Source organism: Episyrphus balteatus, chromosome 3, assembly GCF_945859705.1.
Source record: "Episyrphus balteatus chromosome 3, idEpiBalt1.1, whole genome shotgun sequence".
NCBI classification, from domain to species: Eukaryota; Metazoa; Arthropoda; class Insecta; order Diptera; family Syrphidae; genus Episyrphus; species Episyrphus balteatus.
Window position 1 is genome coordinate 100182615 of NC_079136.1, and position 23952 is coordinate 100206566.

A 23952-nucleotide genomic window follows, 5' to 3' on the forward strand; every position below is an offset into this window, starting at 1 on the left:
AATTAACAAGCGTTACCGATCAACCGAATTTCAAGATTGTACAAAAACGGCAGAGAAATAAAACAGTATGACTTTTCTGGACACGTTATCAAAGTATATTAAAAAGGCCAAGATATAGGCAAATTGTAAACATTGTTAACATCTGGTTAGTTTTAAATGCATTCGGTGTGATCCAATTTGGTGACGGCATAGTTTCCAAAAGCAATTTTTTTTCATCTTTGAAATCGAAGTAATAGGGGGGTCGAAAATGGACTGATTTTGTTCCTGTAAATAGGAACTAATTTCTATGATATTCATTCACCTAAAAAATAGACTGTCTCTTTCATAAATGTAGTTGTTGTTTAAAGCTTTTTGGGTATATCTCGCAATATATTTAATAAATATTAAAATATTAAATGTTAAACTCTGATGTTTTCTTACAGAAATTTATGAATAACTGTTAAATATATCTAGTGATCATCAACGAGTGGCTTAGTTTTGAATAAATTCACTTTTCAATTTCTTAAGAAAACAATCTCAGCAGTAAGATGGGTCTAATTTTATTTTTCTGTATTTCTTATAAATGGTAGTCACCCAAACATCATTTATACATTTTATTGCTGGAGGTTAATCAATTTCAACAGTTAACTCAAGGTCGTATCCTTTTTTTGTCTAAAGAGGGGTCTTAATATGGCTTAGCTTAAAAAAAATATATCTTCAAATTCATTGGGCGATAAACTTAAGGTCTTGTTGAAATACATCGTATATACCACCTCCTACTTTACACATTTATTCTTGATCATGAATATGCTAATTTCCAGAAGTAGGCATGCTACAATTTCATTTTCAACACACTAACATAGAATGTGGGTTTTAGGTAAGCCTGGGCATCGTTCCAATCAACTTATGTTGGTATAAAGGTATATATGATGAGGTGGCAAATATAATTGGTATAAATTGAAAGCTTTGTCTGACCTAAGCAATCGCAACGTATAAAGGAAACCTTGATGTTGTTGGCAAAACGGTTTAAGCTTGTTTGAGGTTATATTTATGTATCGATATGGATAACGGATATCGATTAATAAGTGCTACCTATTAGTGGTTTATCAAGAAACAAATGTAAATGTTTGGTGCGTATATATAATGATAGCCATAATGTACATTAGTATGCAGCTAAGCAAACAATATAGACAGATAGTTGTCTTGGAAGGAGTTTGGTTTAATTAAATATGCTGGATTCTACATAACATTGCGATACCGGTGGGCAATTGTGTTAAACGAACACGGTGTGTTATTAATCAAAAATTAACACTGTCATGCGACAACAGATATCTTGTGTTGTAGACATGTATACATATTTTGATGATGAAAAGTATTAAATTATCATTAAGACTAAAAATAGTTACATACAAATTTAATTTAAATTTTACATGTACACTGGGGCGTATACGTATTTTGTTCTCTGAAATTATTTTTTCCTATTTCTTTCCTTTTGTATATGTAACGATTCATTCATTGTAGAAAAATGTTAACTTTGTAAAAAACAACAAAAAACGTAAAAAGCCAATTTTGATACATTTTTACTTGTGATACCCGTACATTTAAACATAAATACTATAAGCCAAGTTTAGGATTCGTAAAAAATTAAACTCGAAATAAAAATCAGACATGACATGACGATGATAAAGAATTCTTAAAAATTCTGGTTGTCCGTCTGTCTGAATGTATTTATCTGGAGCTGTGGCTCAAATTACTGATGCGATTTGCTTAAAATCTGGTAGATTAGAGTTTTTGGTAATTTCTTTGAAATTGTATTATTTTTTGAAACCAAAATAAACCCTACTTATTTCCTCAAAAATGGCTCTTACAATTTTGATAAAGAAAATACTTGCAAATAATTTCATACTTCTGAAATAAAAAAAAAATTTTTTTGTACCTTTATTAACAATATCTACCATGGAATCGTTTTCTTAGTTTCTGGTTTTGACTGAGACGATTTCAACGAAAACTTTTGTATAAAAGTGTCTCAGTAGCCATAAATATTAAAAAGTCTAAAAATTTGCAAATCTTTCAGTTTTGGAATTTTTTTAAGTACCTATTCAATTTAAAAAAAAAAAAACGTTTTTCGAAAAAAATAAAATGCACGACTGGGTCACACGTACTTGATGTTGGGGAAGAGCCTAAATTTGGAAAAAATTTGTTAAATTTTTTTTTTTTTTTTTTTTTTTTTGTCCGTGGGTAGGTGTTGAAATCTTCAAAAGATTCTATGAGGACCGGAAAACGCGTGCTCATAGATATGTGGGACTCTTAACCACTAAAACCACCTCCTCCTCCCGATTGCAACTAAGTTCAGATGGAGCTTATCTAGCAATTTATCTTTCTCGAAGTTAAGTTACGTGTTGTAGGTAACTTTCCGATGAAAGTTCCTACTGATGATATTTAAAAATAAATAAATAACTTTTGTTTTAAATTAAATCATTAAGTAATGGTTTAAATTTTTGTTATCAAAAAAATATTTTAAAGGAAGTTAAATAAATAAAATCTCTAAAACATTTAAATTTATATTAATCAATGCCGATATTTCGAAATAAAGGAATTAAATTGAAAAATTTCACTGTACCAAATCGGAAGGTTTAGTCCTTCGCAAACGTCGTACTAAGTTTGTCTCGTCGAGAATTTCTAGTATTGTTCTATTAGTATGTTCGACTAACCGTTTTCGATGTTTTTGGGCAAACGTTTTTATTTCTTCGCGAACCGTGGGGATTCCAAGATCCCTGTGAAGATCTTCGTTTCTTATATACCACGGCGCATTTACAAATGATCTTAATAATTTATTTTCAAAAGTTTGTAATCTATTTAAATTTGTATCGCGTGTACAACCCCAGAGTTGAATACCGTATGTCCAGACAGGCTTTAGTACCTGCTTGTAAACTAATAATTTGTTTTCGATACTTAGTCTAGAATGTTGTCCTAGCAACCAGTACATTTCTCTCAATTTCATATTTAATTGATCACATTTATTTTTAACATGCGCTTTCCATTTTAATTTCGCGTCGAGAGTCATCCCGAGATATTTTGCCTCATTTGCAAATGGGACTTGAGTAGTATTAATAAAAACAGGTAGTCTATTTATTTTCTTATATGTAAAGTCCACGTGGACTGACTTAAATTCGTTAAGCGCTATTCGCCACGTTTTTGTCCATTCATTGACATTGTTAAGGGCATTTTGCAATTTACTTGTCGACTCGTTGATTGTTTTGCCTACTGCAAGTATTGCGGTATCATCAGCAAAAGTAGCTACAATTGTGTTTTCTGTTTGAGGTATATCGCGTGTGAATAGAAGGTAAAATGTTAAATGAAAAACAAATTTTTTTGTTATTTGAACTAAAAATGCAGTTTTCTTGCAATTACTTTAAATATTACGTCTGCAAAGTTTAATCAAAATGTTTAGAGCCGTTTTTGAGTTATTTGGTATAACTTGAAAAAATTGAATGGGAGGTACACTTTCTAAGTTAGATATAAAAAAACAAAAAAAAAAACACTTTTAGAATTCTATAAAAATAATCTGTACCAAATTTGAAGAAAATCCGTCCACGTGCTTAGGCTGTGGAAATGTATACAGATTTATACACAGGCACACGGACGGAATTGCGAGACCCAATTTTTCAGAATTCTCCATCATCATAATGTTGGTTTTGATTAAAACAATTTTTTTTTGACACGAAACCACAACAAGTAAAAATTCCAAAAATTGCTTGTTATACATGAAATTGAATGGCATACTCAGTTTTAATATTAAAACCATTTTAAAGGGTGTTATCGCTGTTTAAAAAAAAATCTGTAATCCTTTTGTACATAATGAAAAAGTTAAATTAAAAGTTCTGTTTTATGAATGTCACAAGAAACTTTAACATTCTTAGCAACTTTTACCATACCATCAAGATGTGCAATTTATTTTAAATTGATCTCAAATGCGAGAAAAACATTTTCAAATCCATTCTTGAGGTATTGATAGCGAAAGTCAAAAGTGTTGGCTGATGTTGCAGTATAAAAAGAAGAAAGTAGCTTTCATATCCTTTTTGGTTTATATTTACACGATGATAAAATTTCACTTAAATCTACCGAAATTTTGTGATTTTCTCAGTGAAACAAAAAAACTACGAATTTATTTTTTTTTTTTCTTCAATTTTCTTTGATAGTGTATTTTAATGCAATCTACTTTCAGACATAAAATACGATATTTCTAATCTCTATTCCACCGAAAACATCATTAGCGCTTGAATTTATTTCAGACTTTATCTTTCAAATCAGTGCTAAGCCATTGAAAATTAGTCTATTGTTTCATTTGATTAAAATTCTTGTTAAACTCCTAAACTCATTTACCCTGAAAATATTTTTTTTTTTTTAAGAAAAAGAAAAAAAAAAGAAAGATAATTTCAGACACGTATATAATTTTTGTCTTCTTCTTTTTTTTATGACTATCTACCAATGCACTTCAATTAGTTTATAGTACTACTTTCATCTTCTTCGACAAGCATCCAAGTGCCCAACTGTCAGCTCTCTAACTTAAAAAACTCTAGGAGTAGACAGCAAACTAAAAAAAAGTATATTTTTTCTCTGTTTTTACTACTTGGAAATCTTGCCTTTTTGGTGCATCTTCGTTAGCATGTCGGTCGGTCGGTCTCGTTGCTAGTAGTAGTGTGCACCATGGTGCGGTGTGGTTGTGAATGTATGACGATGATGGTTGACATACAATTGAATTTACCCTTAATTTGAAATGACAAAAGAACGAAATGCTCGCCGTCAAAATTCACTTTTCTGCACTGTTTATTGACAAACGAATTCCACAGACTTTATGATGTTGACAGGAAGTCGAAAATAATCAGGTTATGTCGGTGGCCACCCGCCACGACAACGGAAGTGCAATGAGGAAATAAAAACGCACAGAAACAAAGAAGGAAATTTTATTAATTTTTTTTGTATTCCTTATTCAAGGCCCTTCCTCAAGGATTCGGATTGACTCCAAATGAACTTAACAAAAAAAAATTTAGTACCAAACCATAATTGCCTTCTTTTTAGTTATGAGCTATCTGAGAGTTTGCTAGCCCAGCGTATTTATTGAATTACGTTTAACTCACATTTAATTCCTCAAGTTTTAAATTTTCAATAAAAATTCAAAATAAAGTTTTTATTTTTACATCAATCCGAACCCTTGTCTTCACCTCACGAAAAAGAGTAAAATATAAAAAAATAGGGGAGTAAAAAGTGAAGCGCGATTATTTAGATTTTAGAACAACATGACACAACAGGGAACAGTGAAACGTACGATTTATTTATATTCTCTACAGAATGCTCAATGCTGCTTCCGCTTTTTGCTGGCATTGGCAGAACCTGCTCTCTAGCACATGTAAATCTTATTAAGAGATGAAATTCCAGGGGATTTTTGACAAGTTCTACATCCAAAAAATGCTTCTAGACAAGACACGATGTAATAGGTTTTGGTACAAAAAGATAGCTGTCGGATTGCATGTTCAGCTGCTTGCTCCCCAATCATTTATACAACTCTTATAGAGCTTCTGGGAGCAATATATATATATATTTCATACACGCGACATTGCAAAAATAAATTCTCTGGCTCGGGTTACGCCAAGGTATATATGTATTGTATAGTCTCTGAGCTTTCATCCTGCCGATGATAAACTGGAAGTAAGAAAACGAGAAGAAGAAAGGATACTATGTTTGGAATTTTAATGTTGGCAATAAATCAAGGTGCAAGTGGCACCGCATCAAAGAGTTTCTAGATATACCTTTTTGCAACTACTCCCCTTTACCTTTACCCAACTTTGACTTCCTATGTGGAACTGGGTGGAAATTTTGTAGAAATGTTTTTGGTGCAGAAACCTGACCATGGTCCCGAAGCCCGGACCAAGTGCAAAGTTGGGAAATGAGTAATTGTGTGTGCAAGTGAGAGTGTAGTAAGATAATACTTTCACGATATGATACACTTTCGTGAATAACATATAAAGTTTGTGAGTGAATCCTGGGACGGTTGGTTGGTTGGTTGGCTAATAATGGAAAGATTGGAGGTATACCCTGATAGTGGATACGTGTTCTTGGAGTTTAATCAGCAATCTAGAAGAAAGCTTCTTTGTTGGGAGAAAATAAATGAATCTCTGGGGATATCAGTCTTCAGCATTTTTCTTGTATTTCTCGCGCATATAGAAGACAAATTTATGAGATGAGTTTTTGTAGCTTAATATTACGAGAAAGTTAAACTGCATATAAATACATTTGAAGTTTTATTTTTGTTTTGGTTATTGTTTGCAAAAGATAATAATGTCAAAAGTTATATAATATAGTGAAGTTGATCCTTTATGTATGAAAAGGATTGAATAAATATATAAACTTTTCTTGAAAAACTAAATAACATTGGCAGATTTGACTTACTTTCAAAGAAGTGAAAAGTAGAGTGTTCTTTCAAATGCTGTTGTTGGTATTTATTTGAAAATTATTGAGGTCAAACAATACTTACTTAATTAAAACAATGTTTTAACCAAGGTATCGATGATATGTCCTATTCTTACGAAATTGATAGCGAAAGGTACGGAGTTATCTAAAGCCTTCATTGTAATGTAATGAAGATGTTGTTGTTCAAAGATTATAATGGAATAAATGACGGAATAAATAGCAGCCTAACTGCAAGTATGGAAACATACGAAAATGAAACTTAAAATGATGTTTATTCAATTTCTTTTTATTGAAAGAAAAGGACTTCTCTGGGTTGGGTTTTCACTAAATTATACAATAAGCTTGTCATACTACTTTCAGATAGAAAAAGACTCAATCAGAAATTTCAAAAAGTTTTCTTTATACCAAAGCTCACAAAAATTATTTCTTCCTAGCAGGTACATATTTTGTACCTGCCTAAAATGTATGTAAAGGAACTAGCTTTTTTACATTATACAAATTTAAAAAAGTTTCATGCCTTTGAAAATGAGTTTGCTTAATAGAAACAATTATAATGAATTTTTCATTATAATTTTTTTAGTAAGAACTTTGTTTATTTTTTTTTTTGTGATTTAGATTTGCATCAAATTTTAAATTTTACAGTGTAATTTTACAATGTTTAAAAAATACATAATATCCTACTATTTTTTTGATTTGATCCAAGGTAAATACTGAATTTTCTAGAATTAAAAATGAATATAAAAATGTGTTTTATTTTTCACATGCAAATATTTTCCCTAGAAGCAGTCTTTGAAAAATAGATACACATAGTTAGTTATCCTGAAATTTGAAACAAAAACTTTTTATTATGACTCGTTCATCTGAATCGTGAATAATGAAAATTTATAAATAAATTGAGCTTACTGGTTGTGTTGGGAGAATATTGAAAAGCAAAATTGTAATTACGTTATCCATTTAATTCTATTTATTATTTTTTTTTTTTTTTTCAGAAATATAAAACTACATACCTATAAGCAAAATATTTATATTCATTTATTGATTTTTTTTTTTAATATTATTCACAATACGTCATGTATTCGTATTCAAAAAAATTTTTTTTCATCATATAGTCTATAAAACTAAATACTGCGGTTATTTGATGCCCATGGCTAAATGAAATTAAATCGAAAAATACAAAAAAAAAAATACTTTTTTTCATATAAAACTCAATACGAATATTTATTAAACAATGTGGTTTGAATTGATCTGGATGGATATATCTGCAATCCGCAATGTAAAAATAAAACCGAAATAAATAAGTCATTGTGGTTAAAATGTCCTCTATATTTGGTTTAAAATTTTGTTTATATTTTAGTTTGTAAGTATTAAGATTTTATAGACAAAATATTCAAATAAATGTTAAAATATCAATTTAATTTTTTTTCCATTTTATATGTTTTGGGATCAAGTTTTAAAAATTCAGAACAGAGAACAGAAATGTCCACAAAAAATATTGTTTGTAACAAAAATCTCGATTTTTGGTTAGAATAACCGACTGAATTTAAATTTGAAAGAGTCTTATGATAGGTAGTGAAGGGTTAGAGGAAGTATTTTAAACTTTTGACGTCTTATAAATCGACGAATGCCGGCTGCATGCACAAAAGCAGTGTGTTACAGATTGAAATTTTATCTTAAAGCCCATGTCATATGAAGCCAAGTTTATTCCACCAATTCAGCATCATTAACTGGCCACAGAAACAATCACCTTTATTGAAAATTTTCAGGAAACTTTTTCTTCGAAATTAATTTGCTCTTTTTTGTTATTTTCCGATGCAGTAACTGCTTTCAATATATCAACAAATCTTTTGAAATTATTAAATAATTTCTGTTGCAAAAATTGATTCCCAATGTATTCATTCAGCTTTTTAAAGATAGTAAAATTTCTGAGAAAACTGTTACATGCACGTTATTAGCCCTGAATACTGCATATTGAAATCAGAACTGGCAACATGCCGTCCGATGGCGATAAGGTTAAACGATTGGTTAAAAAAGTAATTTCCGAAGAATCAATCCCAACAAATTTCCTTACAAAGAGCATATAACCGAGATCGAACCCCTCACCTATTTATAAATACAATATGCGTACTTGCTTACTGCGTTATGCACCTGGAATGAATTCCAAACCTGATCCGGTATTTTACTTCATTTAACCTTGTTCTTAGTAAAAGTTAAATTGATGCTTTCATTCCAAGAAAAAAAAGCTGAAGTTAATATTTTTCATTTGACTTACAAATAAACGAATATTGAAAGCAAAATTAAAATTGAAATTTTTTTTCTTTGAATTCGAAATTTAAAGAGTATAACCACGATACATTTTCTGTGCAAGTTCATGCAAATAAGGACGAACAAAAACTTGAAAATGGCTAGAAACAGAAACATTTAAGAAAAGGAATAGTTAGACCACAAACCAAGGATACTTCTTCTATTTCACTTCTTTAATTTGAGGTTTTTACTATCAAGGCTTTCATAAAAAAATATTTTTGTTTAAATACAGTTTAAGAAAGTTTTTGTGCAGAACTTTAAAATCTACAATTTTTTGTTTACAATGTAGGTACTACATTACAAGTTTAGTGTATGAATCGTACAAGAAATGAAACTCAAGGCAACATGTCAATGTGATGTTGGAGAAAAAAACATTAACCATTATTTTTTTTTCGAAAAATCAAATTTTTTTCGAAACGGGTCGAAAATTTTCTTGAAATTTTGCTTTGAAAGTATACTTCTTTTTGATCTTTTTAACGAGTGAAATTTTAATTTGAGCGGCCATTTTGAAATTTTGTATATGTTTTCTTTTTTTACATTTGGCACGTGGTTTTTTTATTTGCCATGTGTTAAATAATTAACCCTTTCCATTTTCCAGTTTAGCTTCTTTTTTCATTCAGAGGGTTCAGATTTTGATTGTACATACATAACTCCATTTAATATTTAAAAAATCCTAGGTATGTAAGTGGTTTCTTTTTCGAACTTAAGAATATTTTTTTTTTCAATATTGAGACGATACCACCCCACTTAACTAGATTTCAAAAAGGAAAAAAATGTATGGTCTCGCTACGATTTTCTGAGTGGCAGCCAATTATTGAACAATTTATTGAACCATTCAAAAAAGTCAACTTCTCAAAAGAATGCTTTTTCTCCCATAGTTATGTATGTGCTAGCAACATTAACTCTCAGAAAGTTCGAAAGAAAAACACAAAATTCTAACTCAGCTATTTTGAAGACCCATTTAACGCACTCCCTTAGAAGCCATTTGCAAGAACTCTCTATCTATGTGTTTGTAGTTAATGATGACGAACTCTTATTGTCACGTTAATCTCATACAATTTTATATGAAAGGGCAACACGTTCTATTGTCAACTGAGGTCGTTGTCGTTGTCGCCACATCGTCATTTCGTCGTCATTTCTAATTTGCTGAGAAATTTCTCCCGTTTTTTGTAATAGGTGGTAGTGGTATAGAGAGTAAAGAAGAAATATTACTTGGACATGACACAAATAACCACAAAAAATAATCAACATAAAACAAACCTCAAAATTGTGTCACTCTTTTCTCGACATTCAGTCTCAATTAAGGAAAACGCCATCACAATATCTAAACCAGCCCACCATTGGGAGTTCTGAGAAGTACCTTTGTATAAATAACTCCATTACTCCATCAGCATCACAGAGCTGTATATAGCAGGCAACAAAAGAAATCATAGAAGATGAAAATGTCAGCAAAAAATAACAAAACAAAATAAAATAAAAAAAAAAAACAACAATTTTCACAACACCGGAAATAGCCTTACAACCTAGAAACCATCACATTTTTACAATTGCAAAGCAGCAAAAGGAAGTTTATATACTTCTTACTTTTCTCTCAACTTCACGAGGCATAAGAATCCTGATGGTGGTGCTACTTCCTTTTGGAGAAAAGAAAATTATAATTTATTGTTGCTACCCATGGGGGTGTATATATAAATTTATTTAGAGACGCCAGTAAATGTTCTTTCACGTTTCAACATATTTCTTTCATTCGGTTTTATTATCCTTTAAAACCCCCGCGACCTGGTGCGTGATTACACAAAGGATCTCTTTTGGTCTTACAAGACTTAATTTCGTATAAACCTATCCCCACCATCACATACAGTAGGAGTACGACCGCGGCATATTCTTTTAAATTACTAACACACATCAACATCACACAAACAAGCATCAACAAAGACATTTAAGCAAAAAGCAGGACATTATGGGATCTCCTAGTAATTACATCACGAAAATAATGAAAACTGCCCGAAACCAACCAGCAATGTAGGTATCCCAGGGTAGGTCCACACATGCAAAGGCTTTATCCTGGATGCGCATATAAATGAGGAAAATGTTGTCAAGGGTCGTATCGTATCGTCCTAAAATATTATACCTCCTAAAGCTAGTTTTCAATGAAGGAATTCAAGATTTTAGCGCCCATTCTTTTTTTTTTATTTGAGGGCGACACTTCTGAGTTTTTATTCCTCAAAATTTCTGTACCTATCTACAAAAGCTGCAATTAAAGTTACTGAATTAATGTGTGGAGTTGCAGGAAATTAAAACTGACAGTCAAATTTGTAGTAATTTGAACGCCATCTTGAATTAAGTTTGGATCGGACAACCTTGCAGTAAGAAAAGTAGCTTTATAATGCATTATAATTCCAAATTAAGACAGTTTAGTGTTGAAAAAGTCAAATCGTCTGTAGATTAACCAAGGAATTAAGAAGAAACCCATGCTTCTATTGAACTATGACTGGACGGTTTTCTTTTAGGACCGATGCACACTGGGGCCTACTATATGGGAGAGATACCCAAAGTCAGTTTCTTAAATTATAACTTATATTATAACATAATATAATTTTCATGGAAATGCGCAAGGTTCTTTTAAAACTATTGCCTGTTTATAATGCATAGGGGTACTTTTAACATAAAAATAAACTCAAAAGTAAAAGCCCGCTGCACATTTCGATGAAAATCGATAATTTCTCGAAAAAAGACCTCCTACTTTAACCTCAAATGTCTCTGATATTTAAAAAAAAGTATAATTCTAAGAAACACTTCAGTGAACTCTACTTACTTTGGCCCATAGCTCATAATTTTTAGTTTTTCACTTAATACGAATAAAAAAACTATATCCATGACTAAACACTTAAACTGGATGAAATCAATGGTATCAAACTTTGCACTTTGATGCTTCACTTTTTCACCCGTTGTGCTTAGTTGATAATATAAAGCTTAGAAATAGTAAAGGAAGAACATATACTTATGAAATAAACAAAATAAAAAGTAACAATTTATCATTTAAGAAATTGACTTTTGGGCATCTATCCCATACAGTAGGTCCCAGTGTGCGATGCAGAACAGTCGTGATATGTTTTATTCACTGAAAATTACCTTGATCTTTTTAATCCATGCGGATTAAGCCTTCCGTGTTAAGTGCCATTAGTGATGGCTGATGAACAAAAACACTATTGTGTCCTACCATAGCGTAGGAGAAATGATAAAAATCGCTGTAGAAATCGACCCGAACACCAATTATGTCAATTTGATCAAGAAATGGTTGTGAATTCCATCACCAAATCATACAAAATCGAATCCTGCCGTACCACCACCGAAGCACAGATGCTTGGCTTTTTGAACACCAAACCACCACTGGAAAATCGACCAAGCCTAAGCGTCATATTGAATTTATCTTGACGACACATATTCTTTAACGAGCGGAAAAGTCACACGATTCCAACGATACTTAATTTTTTAAATTATGTTTAATAGTTTAATAGTTATAATTGAACAGATGAACATGCATACAACATACATGTTGTATACATCCAGCAAATCCCATGACCCTTTTATGCCATAGTCGAGTTGATACGCACTCTAATTCATCAAGTACAAATCTGTAGATCAAGCCAACAGAAATGGCTTTATCATGCACGGGGGACTTGGAAAAGTGAACGATTTTCCGATGAGTGCAGGAATGTTTCATTAACTGACAAGAAAATTAAAATGCGTAGAATGTGGCAAAACCAGAGAGATATGTTTCCTCTTCCTTGAAACTAGTACAAGATGGTTCATCCTACAGTATTCACATCTGCACTTGGAAGATTATCATAAATCAGTTCGTGGCGTCTAGATAGGACCCCTTTGATAGCGAGGATTTCCGCTTGGAATAATAGCATTGCTGAAAGAAGAACACTAAAGCTATTCATTAAGTAATGCAGTCAGATTAGCTAGAGGGCAAAAGAAAATACCTTACAGAACGGTCGGAACAAAAAAATGTATTAACTTTAAAATTTTCAAAATTTTATTTAGAATTCTGCAACTTTGCCAAAAGTTTTGTTAATTTTGTATTTGTTTCTTAAGACTTATATTTTCAGTCATATACCTACACACATTTTATAATCCGCCCCTGAAGCTAAAGCCAAAGCCATATATCCAATCCAGCAAAACAGAAAAGACATCAAAATCGATGAATCATTAAGAAAATTTAATTCCAGTCTCATATCTATAGGCCAAAATCCTTCTTCAACAACAATGTGTTGAATCGTTTATGGTAAAAGTAAAAGCAGCAGAAGATACATCGAACACCTTCCTTCATCTAGACATGGTACTATAGTATACTATGGTACATCAGATATCGCTCCCAGGCTGCAATACCAATTTCTTTGGTATCCGTGTATAAAATAAGGAGTATCTTTGAGGCTATCTAGAAGTCGCATCACGTGTGTCGGTAGATGGGTATTTATCCAGAGCATACATGGTTTTTATCTATTTTATACATAAAAAGATACATGTCATGGCGAGGTGCACATTAAAGGTGGTGTAGGAGTGTGTTATGCATGAAGTTGCGAAGGAGGTTGCACCGAGAAAGGTTGCTATTTTGTTTGGTTATTCTATTTTTTTCACTTATTTTTTTAGTCCTAGCTTGAATTTCCCATTAACTTTAACATGAGATGTTTTCTGTTTTGCTATAGAGGAAGAAAAAAAAAAGGCTACGATAGTATACTCCTCTTCTATATAAAATCGAAGGAGGACAAATGGAAATGTGTTCGGGAAAGTGTTTCAGTTGGTTGGTTTTTTTTTCCATTTTATTTAATGCCAAAGGACCTGGCGCTTTGAAATACATGAGAATAAGTTTTATGTTCGATAAACCTCCTCTTATAATAGCGTTTTGTTAGAGGGGGAAGAGAGACTGGTGCGACTGGAATTGGTTGTGAATTGGGAGGAAAAAAATCGATTACAACATTTCTCGCTGATGATGGGTTGTCTGAAGTTTTTGCTATATTTTCTCAAGAATTCCTCCAGAACAAGTAGGGGCCTTGTGTATTTAAAGAAGATGGTTGTAGGCAATCACTTTGGAATCATTTTTCTGTATGCGACAATGCTTTGAAGGAGCTTATCTACAGCAGCATGATGTTGAAGGGGATCCATAGTTATATATATAGGTATATAGTTTGTGTTGAAAACTGGGCAAAACTTATGTATATATATGTTGTATATATATAAAATGGTATCTACAATGCCGTATCTTTTCAAGATGAAGATGTCCTTATCGAAGAGAGTCGAAAGGTTTTTTTTTTAGATAACTTTACATCTTCATTTTGAATGCTTTATTGAAGGACTTTTTCAGCCTTTTTGATGTTATTCAGTGCGAGTGAATAGAAAGTAAGTGAATGACATATATTTGGTCACTTATGTGTGCAGATATGGTTTTTGAATGGCATTATGCTAAATTTAGATTGAATTGAAATTTAAACATGAAAAATCAAAAAAGAACAAAATTAAAACGAAATTTTGATAAGAATTTAACAAAAAAAGCAATGTCATTTTATTTTTAACTTGTCACTCTTATGATTATTTAAAAGAAAATTTAATATTTGGCACAAAAAAGTAGAAAAGCATGTTCTAGAGGCATAATTTTCCGAATTGCTACGAAAGTGTCCTTCGAAGGCTAAATATTTACTCCGAGTTGTATTAACTACATTACTACCTCTGGTTGTTTGCTCACGCACAAAAATAAAAGTAGGTATACAGCCCTTACTTTTTTTTACCAAGAACGTTTAAAGAAACCAAACACATTTTTGATAAAGAATCTAAAATGTGTTTTTATTTCATTGATCAAAGAAAAAATTAGTCAAATGTACGAAACTAGTTCCAAAATCCAAATAGTCCCAAAGATGCTCTATTCTATAGCATGCAAATCAAGAAACTAAAGTTTATATTAAGCTTGTTTTGAAAGAGGCTTGGAAAGAATTCATTCAAGAAGATCGAGTTGTGCTTATAGTTGTTACCTGTATAATTTTTCGACTCTCTGGGAATGTTCCAAGCGAATAAGTACCAAAAATTTAATACCTTAAAACGAAAACAAAGTCAAAATTTAGTAATGGGTTCTGGAGATTGGCCAGCGTGGTCTTTAGAAGCGAGTTCATAAGGTTAGAGTCTGAAATTGATGTAACTAGAAAAATAATTTTTCACTTTTGAAATGTGACCTCTTTTTAGCTCCGTGAAATTCTAAAATTTTTCAGCTCAAAGCTCAACTCAAACGACAAAATTTAAGAAAAATATGGTAAACCTATTTAAATGACCAAAGCTCAACCTTTACCTACCTTTGTTGTAAAAGGTAGCTCTTTCAATTGTATTTTGTGTGAATTTCAAGCATAGTGAAGACATTTAATGTAATCATATTACTGGTTTTCCACCTTGAGAATGAATGTTTTTGCTGCAAACGCAAGTACGTAGGTGTCTAACTATCCTTGATTCTTCGAAAACGCCTACTTTATATTTATTTTATTAAGTACATGTTTAATCTAAAAACGAAGATTGATTGAAAAGGTTTTTTCCAAATAAGTCATTTCCAATTTCATATAAAATCAAATTCATCAGCTTGTAGATGTATAAATAACAAGATTCGAGCATTTCCTTCAAAAGTTAATTTCTTTATTTGTTTTTTTTTTTTCAATTTTATTTGCATTGTCACCCAACCAATTTTCTGCATAAATACATGTTTTAAAATAAATTACATCTTTTTTTAAATGTTTCCCTTCAGTTTTTTTTTTTTTTCTTCATTTTATTTACCATCAACGTTTCTTGATTCTTGGATAAGATACACATATTTTAATTTTTTTCCCTCTCTTATTTAAATCTGTATTGTTTCAGAACTAATGTTGCGTGAAACGAGATACATGGTTTAGTATTTTCTTTTCTATTATTCTCGACAATTTTGCAGCAAAATCCATTTAATTTGAACTTTGAATCCTTCTTTGAGTTTTCTCCAGAAAGTCTTTTACGCTCCACAAAGCTTAGTCAGTGTTTTTATTTTTTTGTGAAACATCGTTGTCGTCTTTGGTCGTTGTTTTGGATGCCACTGCCACGCCACACACCGTTTGCATATCCTTCAAAAAGTTGACATCAGCTGTAGCATAGCATTAAGTTTGAAAAGTTTAATGAAATATTTTCCGTGTTCTCTTTTACAAATCCATTCTATGAAATAAAATACATATTCAAATGAACGTAGTATTTTAAAAACAAATCCCAGTGTATATATTATATATACCTGAAAATCCTGATGTGATGCTATGAAAATATACATGAAGGATAATTAATTAAAGCTATAGGGTGATTCAAGTTTTACCTAACAACAAACTTTTAGGCAGACATTAAAAGCAGATCAAGAAGGCAAAATCGTTTTAGGGAATTTGCGGTCTTTGTACTTTGGAGACTGTTTTTTTTTTTTTTTACAAAAGAAGGAAAACAAAAATAAAAATAAGCAAAATTAGAAGATAGGAAACTTCAACTTTTATAGTTCAGTCATGGTTGGATGTATTTATGTTGACCTTTGGGCTGTTTTCTAAGTTTTAAGATGTTTGGATATTAATATTCCAATAATCCTCAAATCTAAAGTGGACCAAAGCTGACTGCAGGGCATATCAAAATGTGTTCCTCTTACAATTTGGTTTGTAAAATGTATTTTGGTGTGGGATGAAATATTTGTACAACAAAAAAAAAAAAAACATTAGGACTTGATCTATGGGCGAGTATTAGTTTTAGGTCAAAATAAATTTCGAACTCTTAATTGAAACTAATTTAAAGATATGTAGAAGGAATCCATTTGCCATGATTTAGTTTTCAACGTAGTGCGTGAACTTATGAAGAGTTTTGTTAAATGATTGGAATTTTGCATTTTCATAAGAGTTTCTGTATTTGATCAAAGCAATTTGTTAAAACGAAACTAAAGCTTTATACTTTTTTATTTGCTATCCTCTCATATATTTTTAAAGACCCAAATTAAAAAAAAACGACTAGGTCCCAAGTACTTTCTCTTATGTTAAAAATTGCTTGGAATATTAAAGCTTTTTAAAATATCATGAAAGAATTTTGTTTAGAAGTTCAAAAAAGAAAAAAATAATATAAAAATAACATCTCTTTAAATATTTTTGACCTCTAAACGAAGAAGCCATTTTTGATGTCTTGAATAACAAAAAAAAAAAAATTAGAGAAAAAAATATTGAAAATTGTTAAAGCCATTTTTTTAATGGTTTTCTGGTATAGGTATCATTAAAAGTAAATAATCGAATCGAAATATTAAATCAAAGTCTCAGTAAATTCATTAGTCCTTTTTTACAAAAATGGATTTTTCAAAAAAAAAATAATTAAGTTTTTCTTAAAATATCACAATATTTTTTTTAATTTTAACATTAAAATTACTGAAAGGTTTTTTCATTGAAATCAGTTGTGTCGTTTACGACAAAGTTACACATCATTTTATTTTCAAAAGTACTAAATTTTGCCGTTTTATGTTTTTTTTTTAAATCAAAATCATTGCAGCAGTTTTTGAGAAAAACAACCCTTTTTCACTTTGGTATATGGCAAGTACCGTTTAAGAGGGTCCTATACAAAAATTTCAAAATCCCCCAATGACCGAAAACTGTTAACAACCAAGTTTAAACAAAATAGCTGCCCAGCTTAGGCTGTAGATCTAGGTTATATACAGATAGACAGACTGAATTTCGGGACCCACTCATTCTCCGTCTTCGTAATCTATCTAATGTCTGCTGAATATCCTTACGCAAATTCCAACTCAAAAATTTCCGGAAATAAAACTTTTTCTAGTAGCTAGTTCACTACAATTTTTACCTGTTGGTAAACTTCAGTGAAGAAATTTGTATTTTTGTATGTTTTTTTTTATATAAATAAGTTCATAATGTAGATATTCACTTTCACACATTTTCATTTTTTTATTATAAAATTTATTTTATGACAAAAAAAAAAAAACACATACACATATGTACCTATAGTATAGGAAATAGAGCTTAAAATCTCAATTTTATTTTGTATGTACCTGTTTATATAGAATTTCACATACATACCACTTATTTCCCTCTAGGTACACATGAAAAACTGTTTTCATACCCCTTGTGAATTAATGAGAAGTTTTGTGTCAAAATACAAAAAAAAAAAAAAAAATATCAACTCCATACTGTATAGGTAGTTATAACTTTTTGATTTTGCTTCTGGACATATGTATTCACATTTATTCTAGCTTAAAAGCTCATGAAAAAACCTCATTCCCTTATGGAAATAATAATAACAACTTCACACAAACACTAAGGCCAACAGTATTATAGCAGCATCCAGTAGTAGCATATTACTTTCAAATTTCAAAGTCGAAAAATAGATGGAAAAATAAAAAAAACCCTTTAGAGTTGAAAATTACCAATCCCTGTTTGGCATTTTTGGGGACGGTGTGGGTTGTGTTTTCATGAACTAAAGTTAAATATTCATGAATATATAGTCCTGGTTCTCATCGCGGCAGTAAATATATTTTATTTATGCGCACCCATAAACTATAGAATTTCGAATATTTTTGTTTGTAAATATGTGTGTCTGCAGAGAATTGAGGTTAACCAAATATAAAAATATATTAAAGGGTACAGTGTTTTTTTTTTCTTTTTTTTATTCTGTCGATAAGCTTTTTCAAATATTAAAGAAGTAGGTAGGTACTCTAGTTGTAAAGAGGAATTGTGTGCGATTTGGGGTGTTATAGTTGTTATAGTTTATTTAAATGTTTATCCTGGTTTTTATTTGTGATCATTTCAGTTTTTTTTTTGGGGAACTCAACTTAAAAATTCATAAAAAAAATTGGATTTGATATTTAAATCAAATTTGGTCTAACGACGGTGATAAAATAATCGAAAAACGTTATATGAATGCATAAGAAGGGATATTCTCTGAAAACCATTCATAAATGTTTTTGAAATATCTAAAAAGCAATCATCATATTTGGTATTTTAGCAGGAATATAGGTACAGTAAAAAGTATGAAAAGAAGCATAAACATATTTTTTAAGGCCATGTAATAATGACAGACGGTTCAATGTTATTGATTAAAAAATAAAATTTCATCATGTGCAGGATGGCAGCATAGGTTTGAAATAAAAAAGGAATTTTCATCGATTAACCATTACATTTTATACTCTGCGTATTATTCTCACCTTCCGCACACAATCTATGATTATATTTTTTCTACAAAAATAAAATATGTACTTGTACCTACATATACGCAGTTAAAAGCATTCATATCAATTATTTATTTCAATCCAAAATTTTGAAGTTGAAAAGTTTAAGACAGTAAAATAATTTAACAGTCTTTTATTAAACCATAACTTAACTTTTTTGTTAAATCTATTCAACTTTGTTAATGAGTTTGTTAAATTTTAATTTGAAATTTTTAACAGCAATAAAATTCTGAAGTAACATAAGTACAGATAATTTCAAAATATTGCTCAAATTTCTCTATAAATAAAATCAAAAACTTAAAAATATCATCATTTAGTAAAATACTCAAGGACACGTGCCTGAAAAACAAACTTAGAATTCTCTAAATATGATTGTTTTCACATCGAAAAATACTAACTGTGAAATGAATAATTCTAAAACCGGATTCGGGTATAGAAATTCCTAATAATCCAAGTTCGAATTCCTATCACAAAAAAAAAAAAAAAAAACTCGGAGCTGGTACACGAAATTTTGTAGATTCGATACCACGAAACTTGGCCAAGTAGCTGTTTTATTAAACTATTTTAATTAAAAGGTGAATTTATTTGCATGAGCAGTTTGTGGTTTGACTGATTGCTAGCCGAAAGAATATTTAGCAGGTAATTGTGTATTTAGATGTTAGTGCGAAAATGTTACACATACGCCACAGTGACCCAGAAGTTGAAATTTTAAATTGAGATACAGAATTAAAGCAGAATTCACTCCAACTTGACAAAAGCAATCTAAAGAAAAATAAAAAAACCTTCAAGATTTAAAATAGAAAATCATTTGATAAGTAAAGCGCAGTGAAAATAATTTTTGGAAAAAAAATATTAGCAGAATATGAGCACATAATTAGGAACTTTATTTAACTAATCCAGAGTAATCACCGCAACGCCGTCTTAAAAATTACTTGTTCTCCGAACTAGAATTATTACAGTGGGAAAATATTGTGATGAATGGAAAAAAAATATTTTTAATATAATTAAATGGCGTAAATTCCTCAAAATAAAAAAACTCAAATTTTCTCTACATATCTTATCAACGGAGCTACATCATTTACAAGTTTTTTGGTATGAAATCTATGACTTGTTTTTTTTTCAACCAAACGAAAATTTCTCTGGACTCAATAAAATTGATTCAACCTCAACATTTTCAACCTAGGTTAATTGGTAAACGTGTAATACAGTTTTTTGCGTTTCTGCTCAGTTCATCTTTAATGCATCGAATTTTTTGTATATACCTACTCAAAATAAACATATGCAATGAAATGTATTTTCTTATTAAGAATTCCTATTTTGTTTTTATTTTCAGAACAAACTTGCGGTATAGATCAATTCAGATGTAATAATGGTAATTGTATACCAAAAAAATGGAGATGTGATCAGGAAAATGATTGCAGTGATGGATCCGATGAGGATGGTGATTTTTGCAGTAAGTTTATATTTTTTTCTTTATTTATTTGTTTATAATTTATAGACATTTTTTTTAAATACAAAAATTATTTAAATTAAACTTAATTTCCAATTTAAAGATAAAACTTGTACAGATCATGAGTTTTTATGTAAGAAAGACAATCACTGCATTCCTAAAAATTGGTTATGCGATCATGAACCTGATTGTTTGGATGCTAGCGACGAAGCTAATTGTGGTAAGCAAGAAAAAATAATCTTGGTTGCCTATAAATGGGGTGTTTTTCATTTCGAATTAACAATTTCATTCATCGATTTTTTTTGTTAAATGCATGAGAAAATTTAATAATGATTAATTTGTTAAGTCTTTTTTAACATTTCATTCTAAATACATCGGAAAATCCGAAAAGAAATGTTTTTTTTTTTACAACAGTTTCATCAATTTTTATTAAGTTATTAATTTGAAACACCAAAATACATTTTTTTTAAAATATTTTAAGTAATGCGTTTTCAAGGAACCTTGAAAAATATGAACTCCTCTTAAATGTTTTTTACATCTTCTCCTCTAGCCTTTTTTCATTTATTGCTCCCGTTGATTCAATTTTCCAACGATCCTCATTGTATCTTTTTTTTTGTATTGAGAATTTCCATATTTAAATCTAATGCTTCAGTTATCCTTTAAAAATCATTGAAAATCAAAATTTAGGCAATATAAATTGAGAATTAGGAATTCACTTAAGGTTTTCGGTTGCTTTAATCTAATTCAAATTTAACCATAATAGGTTTGTCCTTAAAAATTCAAAATGTTAACAAAGTTTATAAATATCTACACATTATACGTCTATATCTGGCCTTTATTTGATGAACATACATAAATGGCATATATTTGTATAGGTAAACATATCGCCTGTAAAATGCTTAAGTTCACCAGAATTGCCTTTCAATAGAATAGAAAATTTACCCAAAATGTACCTTTAACAAGTTTATAGAATAGTCTGACATAAAATTTAAAAACATTTTATTTTGTATTCATCAAATAACTTGACACATTCCAAATGAGATGTATAGGTACACAATACTTCTATTGAGCTGCAAGAATAATAGTTAGGACTTCATCAAAGATCTAAGTATAACTGTCAGCTTGGATAATGCTTTACCTAGTGGGGCTCGCGCTGTTTTCAAAAACAATTAATTTTCAATATTTCGAGAAACACACAGAAAATATGCGAATCTTATTATCTTTCTTTGTTCTTTTCACAATTTTCTTGTAAAAGTTAAACTTTTAGAGTTTTAGAGCCACAAGTCGATCATAAGTTACTGAGAGATGGGGTGAGTTTTTCAAATATAATTCGATTGTCGTTTTCCTCTCCAACCCTATCTCACACCGACCTTTGTGTTGACCGGTCAAGTCAAAAACTTAAAAATACAAAAATAATGTTCTAAATCTAAGAGCATGGAGTGTATTTGAGTTTAACTAAAACACAACATCTCTCTAGTTTAATTAAATCCTCTTCATACAACCCATCAATGTATTAAAACTAATTCCCCAAGTGAAGTGATGCATGCTTTCCTTAAAGACATTCTGTGGAATATTCGATATGTACTGGTACTTACCTAAATGTCTATGTGATTTCCTCTTCTGAAATACCCTAAAGATGTGGGTTGTGTTGTTGAAGTCTTAATATAGAATAAAATAAAGAAAAAAAAAGGGTTTTTCCTTCTCTTTGCTTACAACCCGAATTGAAATGTTTGCAAAATTATACTCACATACACACTACGTAGTATAAGATTTTTGTATTGAAGCAGAGCTCAACATCAATTGCATACCCAAAAGTCATTAAGACGATTTTCGGGTTCGGGTGTTAAGTGAGTTGAATTGTGGGTTGTTTCTGTTTTGTGTGTGTTTTGACGTCACTAGACGATTATATACCTAATACTTAATACAAAATGTTACCCATATCTAAAATTGTAACTTGGTCTGATGGTCTCTCTATTTTCGAAGAAAAGAGCTTCGTTTGATCTCTGACTATTTCTTGAAAATAATCACAAAGGATAAAAAAGGAAAATTGTTTGTCATATCACTTTTCATATTTGGTATCATAAATCCATCTTTTCTTGGGGATTATCCTTGAGTTTCTTTCAATAGACCAGAAGCAAAAAAAAAATAAAGATAACCGAATTGTAACTTTCTGGTTCTTATAATAAAGATTTAAAATTGGCAAAGAGAATTCTTAGCTAGAATTTGGCAAAATTTCATCAATTTTAAGGTTGAATAACATATTATATGCGTGTGTATGTGTGTGTGTATTTTTTTTATGTGAGATGAAGTATCCCTACTTTGGGTGCTCTTATATCGGCGTGGCTTTTCTTTTGTTGCCTTCAAAGCTGTGATGCCTCCATCAAGTCAATAGCCTTTTTATAAAATATTATTAGAAGCATTCTTACATTATTTTGTGTGTTCGTGTTGTTGTGCTGTAAAATAAACATTATAAGCTAACGGTTATTAAGTGTGAGGAGAATCTGAAATTTCATTATCTCACAGTTGACATAGGATGTAATGATGCGGAAACATTATATAGGAACAAAGCAACAACATCGTACAAAAAGGACATTTGCGGATTTATTATAATGAAGGATACATGGGCGCGCGTAATTAACTTTTTTCAATAACAAAAATTCTATACTATTATGGCTTTGAAGTAGTCTCTGTCTTATGTAATCGTTTATCTTAGCCTTAAAGCTGAAAGTTTCAGTAGTCTTTCAGTTTCGTTTCCCTTAAACTAGGCACAAATTTTCAAGCTATAAAATTTGAAAAAAAGTAATTAAAAGAAGTGCGTCAGAAGTGTCATCGCCTTGGAATGATTTAGTGTTTCGAATTATTATAAAGACAAAAACTATAACAAAATGTTTTTTCCTTTAATATTGAGTTCTTAACAAAAACTAAAGTTGTTTTATTTTCAAATCCATCCCTGAAGTACATAATGACTGAGTGGCTTTGATTAGTGAAGAAAGAGAAAGTTTCATCAGTTCAGTTGGTTCAACATATTGAATACTAGAATGAAAATTTTCATTATTGAACTTAAGTACCTAATTCAATTTGAAATCAATATCTATGCCTATAGACACGACTTATAATAGTTTCTGTCTGTAAACGATTTATTTAATGAAATTGAAGATGTCAATGCAAAAGAAGTTTTATTATGCGTTCTTTGGTTTTAATTGAGTTTAACTCTTAGATTGTTCAGAATAAAATAATAATTTTTTTTATTACATTACCTACGTAGCCACTTTTAAAAGCATATTTAAAAATTTAAAATAATCCTTAATATAAAAACAAAAAAAAAAAAAATACCCTCGGTAGATAACTTCGGCGATCAAGTATTATATGTTTACTATATAAACGTACAGTCGTGTTGCTTATGGATATATTAAGCGATGAATTTAGAATGGACAACCTGCTTTTTATTCTGCGGCAATACCTATAATATAATATTTAAAAGCAATTATAATTAAACACTATT

General features: G+C 30.3%; 1 protein-coding gene across 8 annotated transcripts in view; it reads left to right on the forward strand.

The window, feature by feature from the left end:
• Positions 1 to 23952, forward strand: part of LOC129915339 (very low-density lipoprotein receptor-like) — a 174366-nt gene that overhangs the window by 74857 nt on the left and 75557 nt on the right. For 5 of the 8 annotated variants that reach the window (XM_055994827.1, XM_055994826.1, XM_055994830.1 and 2 more), the window contains one exon: positions 20334 to 20453. In XM_055994827.1, the coding sequence (XP_055850802.1) occupies positions 20334 to 20453 (120 nt within the window). Of the gene's footprint in view, positions 1 to 20333; positions 20454 to 20553; positions 20671 to 23952 lie in introns of all 8 variants that reach the window. The other 3 variants (XM_055994833.1, XM_055994828.1, XM_055994834.1) reach the window with 1 other exon arrangement.